The 14,132-nt window shown below is 48.5% G+C and overlaps 1 protein-coding gene across 1 annotated transcript in view; it reads right to left on the bottom strand.

Annotated features, from left to right (window-relative positions):
• pi4kaa (phosphatidylinositol 4-kinase, catalytic, alpha a) overlaps positions 1-14,132 on the bottom strand; it is a 217,636-nt gene that overhangs the window by 77,596 nt on the left and 125,908 nt on the right. The window contains exons 32-37 of the mRNA XM_038811028.1: positions 13,660-13,818; positions 12,435-12,586; positions 11,913-12,020; positions 11,692-11,819; positions 822-980; positions 261-340 (exon numbers count right to left, since the gene is read on the bottom strand). Of these exons, the coding sequence (XP_038666956.1) occupies positions 261-340; positions 822-980; positions 11,692-11,819; positions 11,913-12,020; positions 12,435-12,586; positions 13,660-13,818 (786 nt within the window). The remainder of the gene's footprint in view (positions 1-260; positions 341-821; positions 981-11,691; positions 11,820-11,912; positions 12,021-12,434; positions 12,587-13,659; positions 13,819-14,132) is intronic.

Below are 14,132 nucleotides of genomic sequence, written 5' to 3'. Positions count from 1 at the left end.
TGAAGAACCAATTGAAGATTGCAATGAGGGGACCTTTGCAGCCACTCTCAATAAGCAGGTCACTTGGCCTTCTTCATCCGTAGCTACCTGTGTAAACAGGTAACGGGATGGTAGAAATGTTTTAGATGTTGCGCTAATGATATCTTATTGTCCCGCATCATTATTATTTGTAAAACTTCAACTGGTCATTAAAGGAAATGGCTTAATGAAGCAGAATGCGCGAAGTAGAGCTTTCTCTCAACTGCTGATAGCTAACTCACCATTAAAGATAATAGAAGCGTGCGGCGTTTCATGTAGTACTTGTGCAACTGTGTACCTCGGTTAGTCTTCTTTGACATGCCTGTTTGGAAACAATAAAACATTTAAATTAGATTGTGTTGAAGATGTACAACCCTGGATACCAACAATTTCAGACTACCAAAGGTGTATGAATGCCTATCTGTTGCATACCGAGATTTACTGCATGTATTTTGCTTCTTTTAAGATACCACAGGATGCCTTGCCATGCGCTAAAGTTGATACAAAATTAATCCTTTGCCTAATTTTAAAACATAGATGCGGAGCAAGTTACCAATCACACAATGAAATGAATTGAAGTGACCTGTGTACGTGCAAGGGTCATCACAGAAGATGTAGAAGACCATTGCACCCGTTTTATGATTAGAATGCAAAAGGAACAGTGATAGAATAATCAAACAGCAGGCACCAAGAAACAAAAAAGCACCACAGCAACAGCACAGGAAGCCCTTTCACACTCTGAAAAATAACTAGGCGGCATGCAGTTCCAATGTAGTTCATAAGGTTTCCATCGCAAACATCACCTGATTTTTTGGAGATGGTTGACATTCCACTGGACAGTGGGTAGGTATTGATCCAGCCTTGTGCGGACTGCTGCCTTGTCCCAACGGCAACATCAAGATTGTTCCGCGAATCAGCCACAGTTATAACAGACAGGTTATTCACAGAGGGATCCTGGTTGTCTGAAGAATAGTTTTCCATTTGTAAGCTTTATGCCCAATAGTTTTCTTTGTACCACAATAAAAATGTTCAAACAAAATTGCACGCGAGATCACAAGCAGTTGAAAAGCATTATTTCTATGGCAGTCGGGCACTAGCTGTTAAACAGAACTTTCTTGAGGCCTTCACTGTACAATTGTTTTCTGGGGGGGGGGTTGCACAAGTGTAACCTGATGTGCGGCAAAAGACAATGCTAACTTCTGCTTCCTTCTCTTCTGATGACACAGATTTAGTGGGGAAGAATTTCTCGGTTGTTGGACACATCCCGCTACTGTGCCCAAATTGCTGTTCTTTATACATGTCCCCAAACAGCAAGTGTCAATAACATATAGTTTATGAAGGCAACATAGACAGCACCCGTCCTCGCCCGACTTCCACACATACGTGTGCTTTCCTGCACTGTATAGGCCTCCTCTTCTTTGTGGACACTCAATCTCTCTACACCTCCATCCCCCACCAGAACGGTCTGAGGGCTCTCTGCTTCTTCCCAGAGCAGGGGCCCGAACAATCCCCATCACCCATCACTCTCCTCTGCCCACTTCTCTCACTCAACAATTTCTCCTTTAACTTGTCTCACTTCCTGAAAATAAAAGGTGTGACTATGGGCACCACATGGCCCCCAGTTATGCCCAACGTTTTGTGGGGTTGTGGAAAATTCCTTGCACCGTCCTACTTGGGTCCCTCCCAAACCTTTTTCCCATTACATCGGTGACTGTATCAATGCTGCTTCTTGCTCATCTGGGCCTGGAAAGAATGATTGATTTTGCTTCTAATTTCCACCCCTTTCTCACCTTCACATGGTCCACCTCAGACACTTCCCTTCTTTGATCTCTCCATCTCTGTGGATAGACTGACCACCAATATTCATTATAAGCCCACCGACTCCCACAGCTACCTCGCCTCACACCCTGTTTCCCATCAGGACTTGATCCCATTCTCCCAGTTTCTCCGGCAGCTTCCAAAATGGCACTCGTGACCAGTCTTCCTTTTTCCTGAATCGCAGGGTCCCCCTCACCATTCTGGACGACGAGGCCCTCAACCGTGTCCGACCCATCCCCCGCACCTTCCCCTCCCTCCCAGAATCATGATAGGGTCCCCCTTGTCCTAACTTTCCACCCCACCAGCCTCCACATTGTCTTTACTTTTCACCCCACCAGCCTCCACATTCAAAGGATAATTTTCTGCCATTTCTGCATGGTGCCATACGCAAACATCCCTTCAACCACCTGTCAGCATTCTGTAGGGACTTCTCTCTCCATGACCAGTCCACAGAAGGTGCAACACCCCCCCCCCCCCTTCCTCAACGTCCCAATGCCCAAAACACTCCTCTCAGGTTCAGCAGCATTTCACTTGCGCCTCCTTCAATTTGATCCACTGCGCCCAATCCGGTCTCTACATTGGGGAGATTAAATGAAGACTGGGCGACTTTAGGGGCTGGCTTAGCTCACTGGGCTAAATCACTGGCTTTTAAAGCAGACCAAGCAGGCCAGCAGCACGGTTCGATTCCCATACCAGCCTCCCTGGACAGGCGCCGGAATGTGGCGACTAGGGGCTTTTCACAGTAACTTCATTGAAGCCTACTTGTGACAATAAGCGATTTTCATTTCATTTAATCTTTGACCCCAAGACACTTGCCATTTCAACTCACCACTTTGTTCTCCTGCTCACATGACCATCCTGGTCCTGCTACAATACTCCAGTGAAGACAAACCCAACTGGAGGAACAGCCTGCGATTGGACATTTGACAGCCTTCTGGACTCAACATGAAGTCCAACCACTTCAAACTGCAAACTCCCTCCTCCATCTTGAGCCCCTTTTTAAAATCCAAATCTTCGGACTTCTGGTAGAGGCCATGTCCGACTAGGTCGCATACACGGCAGCTCCCGCCGGGATCGGAATTTCGGACCTTTAAACGGGGCGGCATCGGCACTTCAAAGGCAAATACCGGCATGGGAAAGGACGCTGGAGAGGTTCCTCCCACTGCTGTATGGAAGGAACCAGGAGCGGGGCCGTGAAACGAGCGATTGCAGGGGAGAGCGCAGAGCAGGTCAGGGAGGACAAAATGGCGGCCGGCGCGGACCACGAAGCGTGGGCCCAGTGGTCGAGAGAGTAGCAAGAGGTTTTGAGGAGCTGCTTCGCGGAGCTGAAGACGGGCATGCTGGCCTCTATGAAGGCCTCCATGGAAAAGATGGTGGAGGTTCAGAAGGTACAGGAGAAGGCGATTGAAGAAATGGAGAGGAAGGTATCCGAGAATGAGGACGAGATCCTGGGCCTGGCGGTCAGGGTGGAGGCGCAGATCCTGGGCCTCCCTGAAGGTGTGGAGGGGGCGCACGCGAGCACGTATGTGACTGCAATGATGGGGACGCTGATGGGCACGGGGGCCTTCCCGCGGCCTCTGGAACTGGACGGGGAGCATAGAGTCCTTGCAAGTAAACCAAGGGCAAATGAACCTCGAGGGCGATGGTGATAAGGTTCCACCGCTTTAAAGACAGGGATCGTGTCCTGCGTTGGGCAAAGAAGGAGCGGAGCAGTAAGGGGGAGAACGGCGAGATTCATATATACCAGGACTTGGGAGCTGAACTGGCGAGGAGGCGTGCGGGTTTCAACCGGGCTAAGGCGGTCCTCCACAGCAAAGGGGTGAAGTTCGGGCTCCGGCGAGACTTTGGTAACGTACAAGGACAGGCACCATTATTTTGATACGCCAGACGAGGCGTGAGCATTCATTAAGCACAAAAAGCTGGACTTGAACTAAGCGGCAGCTGCACGTGGGTGAAACACGCTGGCGGAGATGTGTAACCAGGTGTAAGATTGTTAGTAGAATTTAAGTTTGTTTGCTTTTCCTGTTTTTTTTTGTTTCAGGAGGTGGGGTTCAGCCGGATTGTGTTGTCCGGTGCATGGAAAGGATCCGGATGGCACTTGCCGTCTTACCCTGTGGGGGGGGGGGGTTAAGGGCCCAAAGGAGGAGACAATAGTAAGGATAGAGATGGAGGCGGGAGTGGCCGGGGTCAGCATAGGTCCGAGGGGGGGGGGGGGGGGTTGTGGGCATGTGGCTGGCCGAAAAAGGGCGATGAGGGGCCTGCACAGGCTGGTCAAGAGGTCCCACGTGTTCACGCACTTAAAGGGATTAATGGCAGACGTGGCCATGCTACAGGAGATGCACTTAAAACTCGGTGACCAAACGAGGTTAAGGACGGGATGGCTGGGCCAGGTGTTCCACTCGGGGCTAGACTCAAAGACCAGAGGGGTGGCAATTCTGGTTAGTAAAGGGGTGGCGTTTGAGGCAGGGAGCATCGTGGCGGACAAGGGGGGCAGGTACATAATGGTGAGTGGCAAGCTGCAGGGGGCCTGGGTGGTGTTGGTGAACGTATATGCCCCAAACTGGGGTGATGCGGAATTCATGAAGCGCACGTTGGGAAAAATCCCGGACTTGGAGTCAAGTAACTGGGGGCGGAGCTAGGGCAGTGCCCTCTCTGGAGACTGGATGTGGGGCTGCTGGCGGATGAAGAGATGTGTGGGCGGATAAGGAGGAGCATTCAGAACTATGTGACAACGAATGACACAGGGGAGGTAACAGCGGCAGTGGTTTGGGAGGCTATGAAGGTGGTCATCAGGGGGGAATTAATCTCGATTAGGTCCCACAGAGAGAAGAGGGAGAGGCTGGTGGGAGAGATGCTTAGGGTAGACAGGAAGTACACGGCGGCCCCCGTGGGGGGGTGCTGCTAAAGGAGCGCCGGAGATTACAGGCAGAGTTCGATTTGCTGACCACAGGGAAGGCGGAGGCACAGTTGAGGAAAGTGAAAGGGGCAGTCTATGAGTATGGGGAGAAAGCAAGTAGGATGCTGGTGCACCAACTTCGCAGGAGAGAGGTGGCCAGGGAGATCAGGGAGTAAGGGACAAGGAAGGTAACACGGTGTTGACCCAGAGAGGATCAATGAAGTCTTCAAGGAGTTTTATGGGAAGCTATACGAGTCAGAACCCCCGAGAGGAGGGGAAGTAATGAAGTAAATTTTGGATCGATTGAGGTTCCCAAGGATGAACGAGGAGTGGATGGAGGGACTTGGGGGCTCCGATTGAGTTGAAAGGGATAGTTAAGGGACTGGCAAGTATGCAGTCGGGCAAGGCCCCGGATCCAGGCGGCTTTCCTGTAGAATTTTATAAGTAGTTCTCGGAGCTATTGAGCCGCTCCTGCCAAGAACCTTTAACGAGGCAAAGGAGAGAGGAACCCGCCCCCTGATGATGTTGCTCATCTTGAAGAGAGAGAAGGATCCACTTCATTGTGGGTCTTACAGGCCGATATCGCTCCTGTATGTAGATGCCAAATTGTTGGCAAACATTTTGGCTACCAGAATAGAGGACTGCATCCCGGGAGTGTTCGAGGAGGACCAGACGGGTTTCGTTAAGGGCAGGCAACTGAATACAAATGTGAGGAGGCTCCTGAATATTATTATGATGCCCTCGGAGGGGGGGGGGGGGGGGGGGGGGGGGGGGGACACAGAAGTAGTGGCTGCAATGGATGCAGAGAAGGCCTTTGACAGGGTGGAGTGGGAGTACCTGTGGGAAGTGTTAAGTCGGTTTGGATGCGGGGAGGGATTCATAGGGTGGGCCAAGCTACTATATCAGGCCCCCGTAGCGAGTGTGTCGCTATATCAGGCCCCCGTAGCTATTGTATATTTCGGACCTGCTAGAGGGGATGGGGGAGGTCATGCGGATCCTAGGGGACTTTGGGAGCTTCTCGGGGCACAAGTTGAACGTGGGGAAAAGTGAGCTGTTTGTAATCCACGCGCGGGGTCAGGAGGAGAGACTGGGGGAGCACCCGCTCCAGATGGTGGAGAGGAGCTTTCGATATTTAGGTATACAGGTGGCTAGGAACTGGGATGCCCTACACAGGCTCAACTTATCTCAGCTTGTAGAGCAGATGGAGGGAGACTTTAAAAGGTGGGACATGCTCCCGCTTTCCCTGGCGGGAAGAGTCCAGACGGTGAAGATTTCTGTTCTTCCCAGATTCCGGTTCGTCTTTCAGTGCCTTCCCATTTTCATCCCCAAATCCTTCTTCAAGCAGGTGAACAGGATTATCACGGGATCTGTGTGGGCAAACAAGACCCCGCGGGCCAAACTGCTGAACTTCTGTAGCTACTATTGGGCGGCTAATGTGGCCATGATTAGGAAATGGGTAATGGAGGAGGGGTCGGCGTGGGAGCGGCTAGAGGCGGCGTCATGCAAAGGCACCAGCCTGGGGGCATTATTAACAGCACCGCTGCCGATCTCGCCGGCACGATACACCACAAGCCTGGTGGTGACGGCGGCACTGAGGGTTTGGGGTCAGTGGAGGAGGCACAGGAAGGAGGAGGGGGCTTCAGTTTCGACCCCGATAGGGAACAATCATAGATTTGCTCCAGGCAGGATAGATGGGGGTTCCAAGGCTGGTATAGGGCAGGCATTAGAAGGATGGGGGACCCGTTTTAGATGGAACTTTCCCTAGTTTGAAGGCGCTGAAGGAGAGGTTCGGCCTGCCCCCGGGAAATGCTTTCAGATACCTCCAGGTCCGGGACTTTCTCAAAAAACAGATGGAGACACTTCCGCGGCTACCCCCTCGAAGGATACAGGACAGAGTAGTGTCTGGCATCTGGGTAGGAGAGGGGAAGGTGTCGGACATATACCAGGAGCTGCAGGAGGCAGAGGAAGCCTTAGTGGAGGAGTTGAAGGGCAAGTGGGAGGAGGAGCTAGGCAAGGTGCTAGATGAGGGCCTGTGGACTGACGCCCTGGGCAGGGTGAATTCGTCCACATCATGTGCCAGGCTCAGTTTAATTCAGTTTAAGGTGGTGCACCGGGCTCACATGACGACGGCGTGAATGAGCAAGTTGTTTGGGGTGGAAGACAGGTGCGCGAGATGTGCAGGGAGTCCGACGGACCATGCCCATATGTTTTGGGCATGCCCGGCGCTTAAAGAACTCTGGCAGGGCTTTGCGAGGGCTGTGTCCAGGATTTTGGACACGCGGGTGAAGCTGAGTCCAACAATAGCGATCTTTGGGGTGTTGGAGGATTCGGGAGTGCAGGAAGCGAAAGAGGACAAAGTGTTGGCCTTTGCCTCCCTGGTAGCCCGGAGACGGATCTTGATAATGCGGAGGGACTCGAAACGCCCGAGCGTGGAGACCTAGGTTAGTGATATGGCTGGGTTCCTCAGCCTGGAGCGAATAAAGTTCGCCCTGAGAGGGTCCTTGCTGGGGTTCTGCAGGCGGTGGCAGCCTTTCCTTGACTTTCTAGGGGAGCAGTAAAGTGTCAACAGCAGCAGCTTTGGGGGGGGAGGGGGGGGGGGGGGGTCGTCCAGCTGGGGGGAATTGTCTACTTAATGTATATTTGAGTTTTGTATAATGATAACAGCCACCTAGTTTTGTTAAATATTTTTTGTTTATTTTTCTGTTATGTAAAAACTACGGTTGAAAAAAGCTTTAATAAAAACAATTTTTTAAAAATCCAAATCTTCTGTCCAAATGCAGGGCCAATATCACCTGTTCCAAAGTTTTGCTTTCACAAAGTGCTGACCTCTGTTTTGCTGTCAACTCATTTTGCTATCTTACCTTAATGCCACTATCAATGTAACATTACCATTAACATGTTCTTTGTCTTGTGTCCAAAACATCTTCATCCAATCTCTCCTCGCTCTTACCCAGCCCTGACCTTCCACTTTTGCTCCATCTGCTCAACCCCCTCTTAAACAGTATAAAATCCAGCACATTTTTCCTCCTCTTCAACTCTGAAGAGTCATGTGGACTCGAAACATGAACTTGTTTCTCTCTCCACAGATGCTGCCAGATCTACTGCCTTTTCCCAGCATTTCCTGTTTTTATTTCAGATTCCCAGCATCCACAGTATTTTTGGCAGGTCTTGAACGCAACGTCAGGTTGCCAATCTACTACCATAACCGCCACATTACTGGGGCTCTACATATCGGAAACATACACAGCAACAGATAAGCAATTATTGCAAATGTGGACATTGCAGGCGGACAGTAATGCCCACAGAACCAAACTGAGACAGCATCGAGAACAGACCTGGGTTGAGAAAGCATTCTGAAGAAACGATGATACGAAACATTATCAATCTACGAAAATTCTGCTCGCACTTAACCAAGGGGAATGAGAGGACACTGGAATCTTCCTCGACCATCTCACATGTACACCAGGATTTCGAGTACATGGATCATTGTGATACCTCAAATAACATGTTCACCAAGATTTCATGCAACTCAATTTACTGGGCTAATCCTGAGTAGAATTCAAAGATTATACCACCAGAAGTTGTGTGGGAGCAGGGGGATGGAGGGGGGTAGGGTTTGAAGTTCACATCTGGTGGCGTTGGCACTTTCCTCAAGCACCGCTTGGGGTGAATCGCAATCAGTAAGCACCACGGTACTGCCATGGCAACCTGCACTCAGCTATTTTGGATTGAAACGGGCTCTTCAGCTTCTTCTGCTACATCTCCCATTCAACCTCTGCAGATCAGACCTTGCCAAGGGGAGAATTACATAATCAAACTGCGGTGTTACCAGACGGGATCCTCCGGCCTCCGAGCCACGTGTTTCTGGCTGGTGGGAGGCGGGTGCGGCATTCGCTGCTGCCGGGATTCTCTGTTCCCACCCTGTAAATGTGAATTCCCATTGAAGCGGGAAACCCGCTTGCCGGGGTGCGTTGCCAGTGGGAGCAGAGAATCCCGCCACCAGTGAACGGCCGGAAAATTCCGGGCCCCATTTTTTGGAGAAAAAAAGTGTGTATAAAAGTAGTAGCAAAATGGAGAGGAGATGTCCATTTGCTATTTGATGAAAAATAGAGATTTCACCCCGGGGTGGGGGCTTTTTTCTTTTCGGAGGCTGTTCCAAGTGCCTCCACCTACAGTATTATACTATTTGGGGAAGAGGAGAAATTAAAAAGCAGTTTCTTTACGAAAGGCTGTTATGCTGATTAAATGCCCACCTTGTTTAGTTTGAACAGAAGAGGGTAAAACCAACTGTGATGCACAACAATGGAGAAACCCAGCCTCGATTTCTCTGCCTTCTGTTCCTTCCTTCCTCCTCTTAGCTTTCTTTGCACATCTCCTAAATTAGCCTTCTCATTTCTTCTGAGCTTTCAGATTCTGTTTACTCATTGTCTAGCCTCATTAAATGATTTCAAGAAGGAGATAGTTTATTTCTGATTTTTAAACCAAAGGTTAAAGGGATATGGGGAGAGGCAGGGAAGTGGATTTGAGGCCAGGAAGAGATCAGCCATGATCTGACTGAATGGCGGAGCATGCCCGAAGGGCTGAATTGCCTGCTTCTGCCCCTAATTACTATGCTCCTCATCTCTGATCCATGTGCCAGAAGAAAGCAACACACAAATAGTCTTACCTCAGAGTGGAATGCAGGAATCTGTACCAAAGGAAGCAAACCTATAGGCACATTTCAACATTATGCTGCTTTAATGAAATTGAAGAGGAATAATAAATGATGAAATGTAATTAAAATTAAATTCGACATAGATGGGGAGAATGGAAGAAAGTCAGGAGGGGTGGGGGATGTGAGGCGAGAGAGAAGGCATGGTTGCCAAGTTTGCAGATGATACAAAGATCTGTAGAGGGACAGGTAGTATTGAGGAAGCAAGGGGGCTGCAGAAGGATTTGGAGAGTGGGGCAATAAACTGGCAAATGAAATATAATGTGAAAAAGTGTGAGGTTAAGCACTTTCGAAGGAGGACTATTTTGTAAATGGGGAAATGCTTAGGAAATCATAAGCAAAAAGGGACCTGGGAGTCCTTGTTCATGATTCTCTTCAGGTTAACGTGCAGGTTCAGTCGGCAGTTAAGAAGGGAAATGCAATGTTAGCATTCATGTCAAGAGGGCTAGAATACAAGATCAGGAATGTACTTCTGAGGCTGTATAAGGCTCTGGTCAGACCCCATTTGGAGTATTGTGAGCGGTTTTGGGCCCCGTATCCAAGGATGTGCTGGCCTTGGAAAGGGTCCAGAGGAGGGCACAAGAATGATCCCTGGAATTAAGAACTTGTCGTATGAGGAACGGTTGAGGACTCTGGGTCTGTGCTCGTTGGAGTTTAGAAGGATGAGGGGAGATCTTATTGAAACTTACAAGATACTGCGAGGCCTGGATAGAGTGGACGTGGAGAGGATATTTCCACTTGTAGGAAAAACTAGAACCAGAGGACACCATCTCAGACTAAAAGGATGATCCTTTAAAACAGAGATGAGGAGGAATTTCTTCAGCCAGAGGGTGGTGAATCTGTGGAACTCTTTGCCACAGAAGGCTGTGGAGGCCAAATCACTGAGCGTCTTTTAGACAGAGATAGATAGGTTCTTGATTAATAAGGGGATCAGGGGTTATAGGGAGAAGGCAGGAGAATGGGGATGAGAAAAATATCAGCCATGATTGAATAACGGAGCAGACTCGATGGGCCGAGTGGCCTAATCCTGCTCCTATGTCTTATGGGATTAGAACAGGATCAAGTGTTATAAATCGGATGGAGATGATCAAATATTGTAGGCAAAAGACATTATGCAAATATGCAAAGAAACGGTCACGGGTGAATAATGCAAGATGGAATTCTGCAGCTTAAATGTTGAGGGTATGGAGAAATTTATAAAACTTCTCTCTTCTGGGTACATCCTTTGATAGGCAGGATTGCACATGATCTGTAGAAGGAATGGGCTCGACACGTCCAACAACCCTTCCAAGTTCCTGTTTTCGGCGATCCTGTAAATTAAGCTAAACCTTCGCCATGCCCTTGCATTGCAATATTTCAGTGCTACGTTCAATCAGTAAATGTAAAGCGTTAACTGCATAATTTTGAAAAGCCACTGCCGCTGACAGGAATTTCCCTAAATGGCTAAAATTCCGACGTAGTCTTTGCCTCAGAGAAGCATAAAGGAAAGATTATGGGCGCGTGTCAGCCGCCTAGTCACACCCGACCTGCTGCTGGGACGAGGCAGCTGAACCTCACGAGAGGCCTTCATCGAGCATCGCGATGCTCGGTGCGTCGCAATCTGTATCTTGCTCTCACCGGGCATAAGAGGCGAGGTGAGGGGGGAGAGGGCTTGAGGACTCCGGAAGAGGCAAGTTGGGCAAAGTGGGGGCTGAAGTCAGGGTGGGGGGGGGTCAAAAGATCGGGGGGTTGCCTTTAAAATTGGCACCCCGATCCACGATCAGAAATTACCTAAAGAGTGGCCTCGACGGGGAGTTCTTCACCAAGGCCAAAAGAAATGGCAAAGTGCTGTTGAATAGTGGGGTCTTGCTCAGCGCTGCAGGCTATTTATTACTGCTCAATGGGTTTAATCCATACAGTTCAATTAACCTCAACATAATCTTCCGCAACACTTTATTCTCAGCACTAGAAAATAGGGTAACCTACATTTTGCATATAAAGACATATTTATATACACATGTCAGCGCCCTGAAATCTCTGAACTTTTCTCCACCCTTTCACTGCTGTTACTAATTTCCCCACGTCCCATACAGCAAGCCAGTTAGCCGCATGCTCAGCCCTCCATTCCTTAACCCCACTCCAAACCTCCTCGGCAAATTTAACAATTTACGCCAGATTTGTCCCTTTTTCCATATTCCAAAATAAATTGACACACGCTCTTTTCATTCACTTAAACAAAGCTTTAGCAAGGGAGGAGCAACAACTTTACCAGGAGGAACAAGTTGGTTGGCATTGAGGTATTTCTTATCAGAGAACATGGCTGTCCAAAACTTGATCATAATGCTGATATCTTCCCGCAGTCTCTTCTCCTCTTGCGTTGGATACTTGGGTGCAACGCTGGTATAATTAGAAAAGTTGAAATTGAGATGCTTTTATGTGGCTACGCAGAACGTAAATGTGCTTTTGCAAAGGTAGCAATATAATATTTACCTGAAATAGTCAAAGGCTGTGGAATAGACCTTCTCTCTCAACACATTCCGAATTGTGGCATTGGAAATGACGTCAGCATGCAACAACGCAAGGCCAAGTGTCAATATCCTAGACAGACAAAAGCAAAAGTAGTTAGATCTGCCAGAACATGCAGCATGACGATGATCCAAAGTGCATTAACGTTAATGTGAATTTACAGTACTTCCTATCCCCTCAGTCTATCGAAAGACCAGTCCTGGGTGAAAAAGCTGCCATAGAAAGTACCAAGCAGAGAGGCTGGTAGCTCCTTCACCAACGGCTGAAGGGAAGGAGCGAAATGAAACAATGCGGTCAACCCAATGCTGTAATCACCTGCCACCTAGAAGCAAGGCTCATTAGCAGAATCCTGGGAACATATCTATGAATTTCAATGAAAAGATCTTTCCTCATGCTCCAGAACAAATCTGAAATACCACACATGACGGCATTATGATGAATGCGTTACTGTTAATGCAACTTCTGCCGTAGTCACGTTGCACGTACTTGAATCTTGGTCCAATGGCAGCTACGTGTCTGTTCAAACTTCCCTTTGAGGCTCCAACATTTAGGGAGAGAGAGCGTTGCAGAAGATTGCCAAAGATCTCCACCTGGTCTGCACTGCAGTACTTGGCAATCTCAAACCTTTGCACCAGGAACTAAAAGGTGAAAAATAAACATTTAACAACTACATTTTCAGTAATTAGACAATAAAAGCCAGGATCAATTAACTGGATACAGTACATTATACACATTTATTTGCCACGGTTTTCCTTTTCAGATGGGGGGGGGGGGGGGGGGGGGGGGGGTAAAAAAGTGGACTTCTGTGGAAAAATCTGTGCTGTTCAAAAGGATGCAGCGGGATTGACATTAAAAATGTATATATTGAACTCGCTCAGCAGTGACAAATAGCAAATGCTTAGAAGTTCCTGCTTCCATAGAACTATGGGAATTTGTAGCCTGGATGGAGACCCATTCAGCTCATCAAGCCCTGCCGTAACACTGCTAGATTTTCAAAACCTGGGGTGTGCCTGCGGTTTTGTAGTGTCTTGCCAGCTAAACTGATGTGGAGATGCCGGCGTTGGACTGGGGTGAGCACAGTAAGAAGTCTGACAACACCAGGTTAATGTCCAACCTGTTTGTTTCAAACACTAGCTTTCGGAGCACTGTTCCTTCCCTGCTCATTCACCTGAGGAAGGAGCAGTGCTCCGAAAGCTCATGTTTGAAACAAACAGGTTGGACTTTAACCTGGTGTTGTAAGACAACTAAACTGAGGTGGACCATCTGTTAAACGTACCCATTATTTAATTTTAGTCTGATTATTGGCTTGATTTTTCCCTCGAGGGCAATCTTAACAGATTGAATAGCTGACCAAGGAAGCTCAAGGTAGCCACTGCTCTCCTCAGTTTGCTTATAAGACGTACCTCAAAGGTAAGTCACATGGGGAAGCCATAGTGAAATGTTTCAGCGTGATAAGTCGTTGCATAAATACAGCTTTACATTATCATTTTTAGATATCATAGAAAATGGGCTAACTGCATGGGGGGGGGGGGAGCAAATCGCAAAGCCTTTATATTATTCTGGAAGCAGTTTAAGCACATTTTGAAACATTCTAGTAACTAAACACTGGAGAATTAGAATGGGCTGTTGCACCAACGTCAGCTTATTTGCCAAAATGATTGACAAGTCTAATCTTGCATGTGCAGAAGGTCAGAGGTTGCCTTGTACTTGCCTCTATCCAGATGTGGTGGGGCGTAACCTCTGGTGGGCAAGGCTCGGGCTGGCTCTCCTCTGAAGCTGCCAAAGGATCAGCTTCTTTTTTCTCTTCTGAGAAAAGGCCAAACTTCTGCTGTACCGTCATCTGCCAGGCTCCAACCATTTCCCGCATAAACTGCAAAAGGCAAGGAGTGGAGTAGATAATGCTTCTGCGCGCCGTCAGTAAATGGATCACACGCAAGAATCGAGCAGAAGGTCATTGCATTTAAGATAAGATCAAACTTTTCACTTTGCTGTAAAGGAAATTACGGTCGTCTTTTGCAATCTGCGGATCAGCTGCACTGAAGAGAATGCCCCTGTTGCCATACCTGCTGCACACCGACCTCTGGAACAGGAACTTACAAAGCACTGTAGGAGAGATGGATCGCAAGGATGAAAAGAAACAGAATGCACCCCCTTTCCCCCCATCTCCAAAGTTGTTGATTCATG

The sequence above is a fragment of the Scyliorhinus canicula genome, chromosome 1 (assembly GCF_902713615.1).
Source record: "Scyliorhinus canicula chromosome 1, sScyCan1.1, whole genome shotgun sequence".
Classification (NCBI taxonomy): Eukaryota; Metazoa; Chordata; class Chondrichthyes; order Carcharhiniformes; family Scyliorhinidae; genus Scyliorhinus; species Scyliorhinus canicula.
Note: the sequence above shows the minus strand (reverse complement) of the source record. Positions and strands in the feature narration are given on the sequence as shown.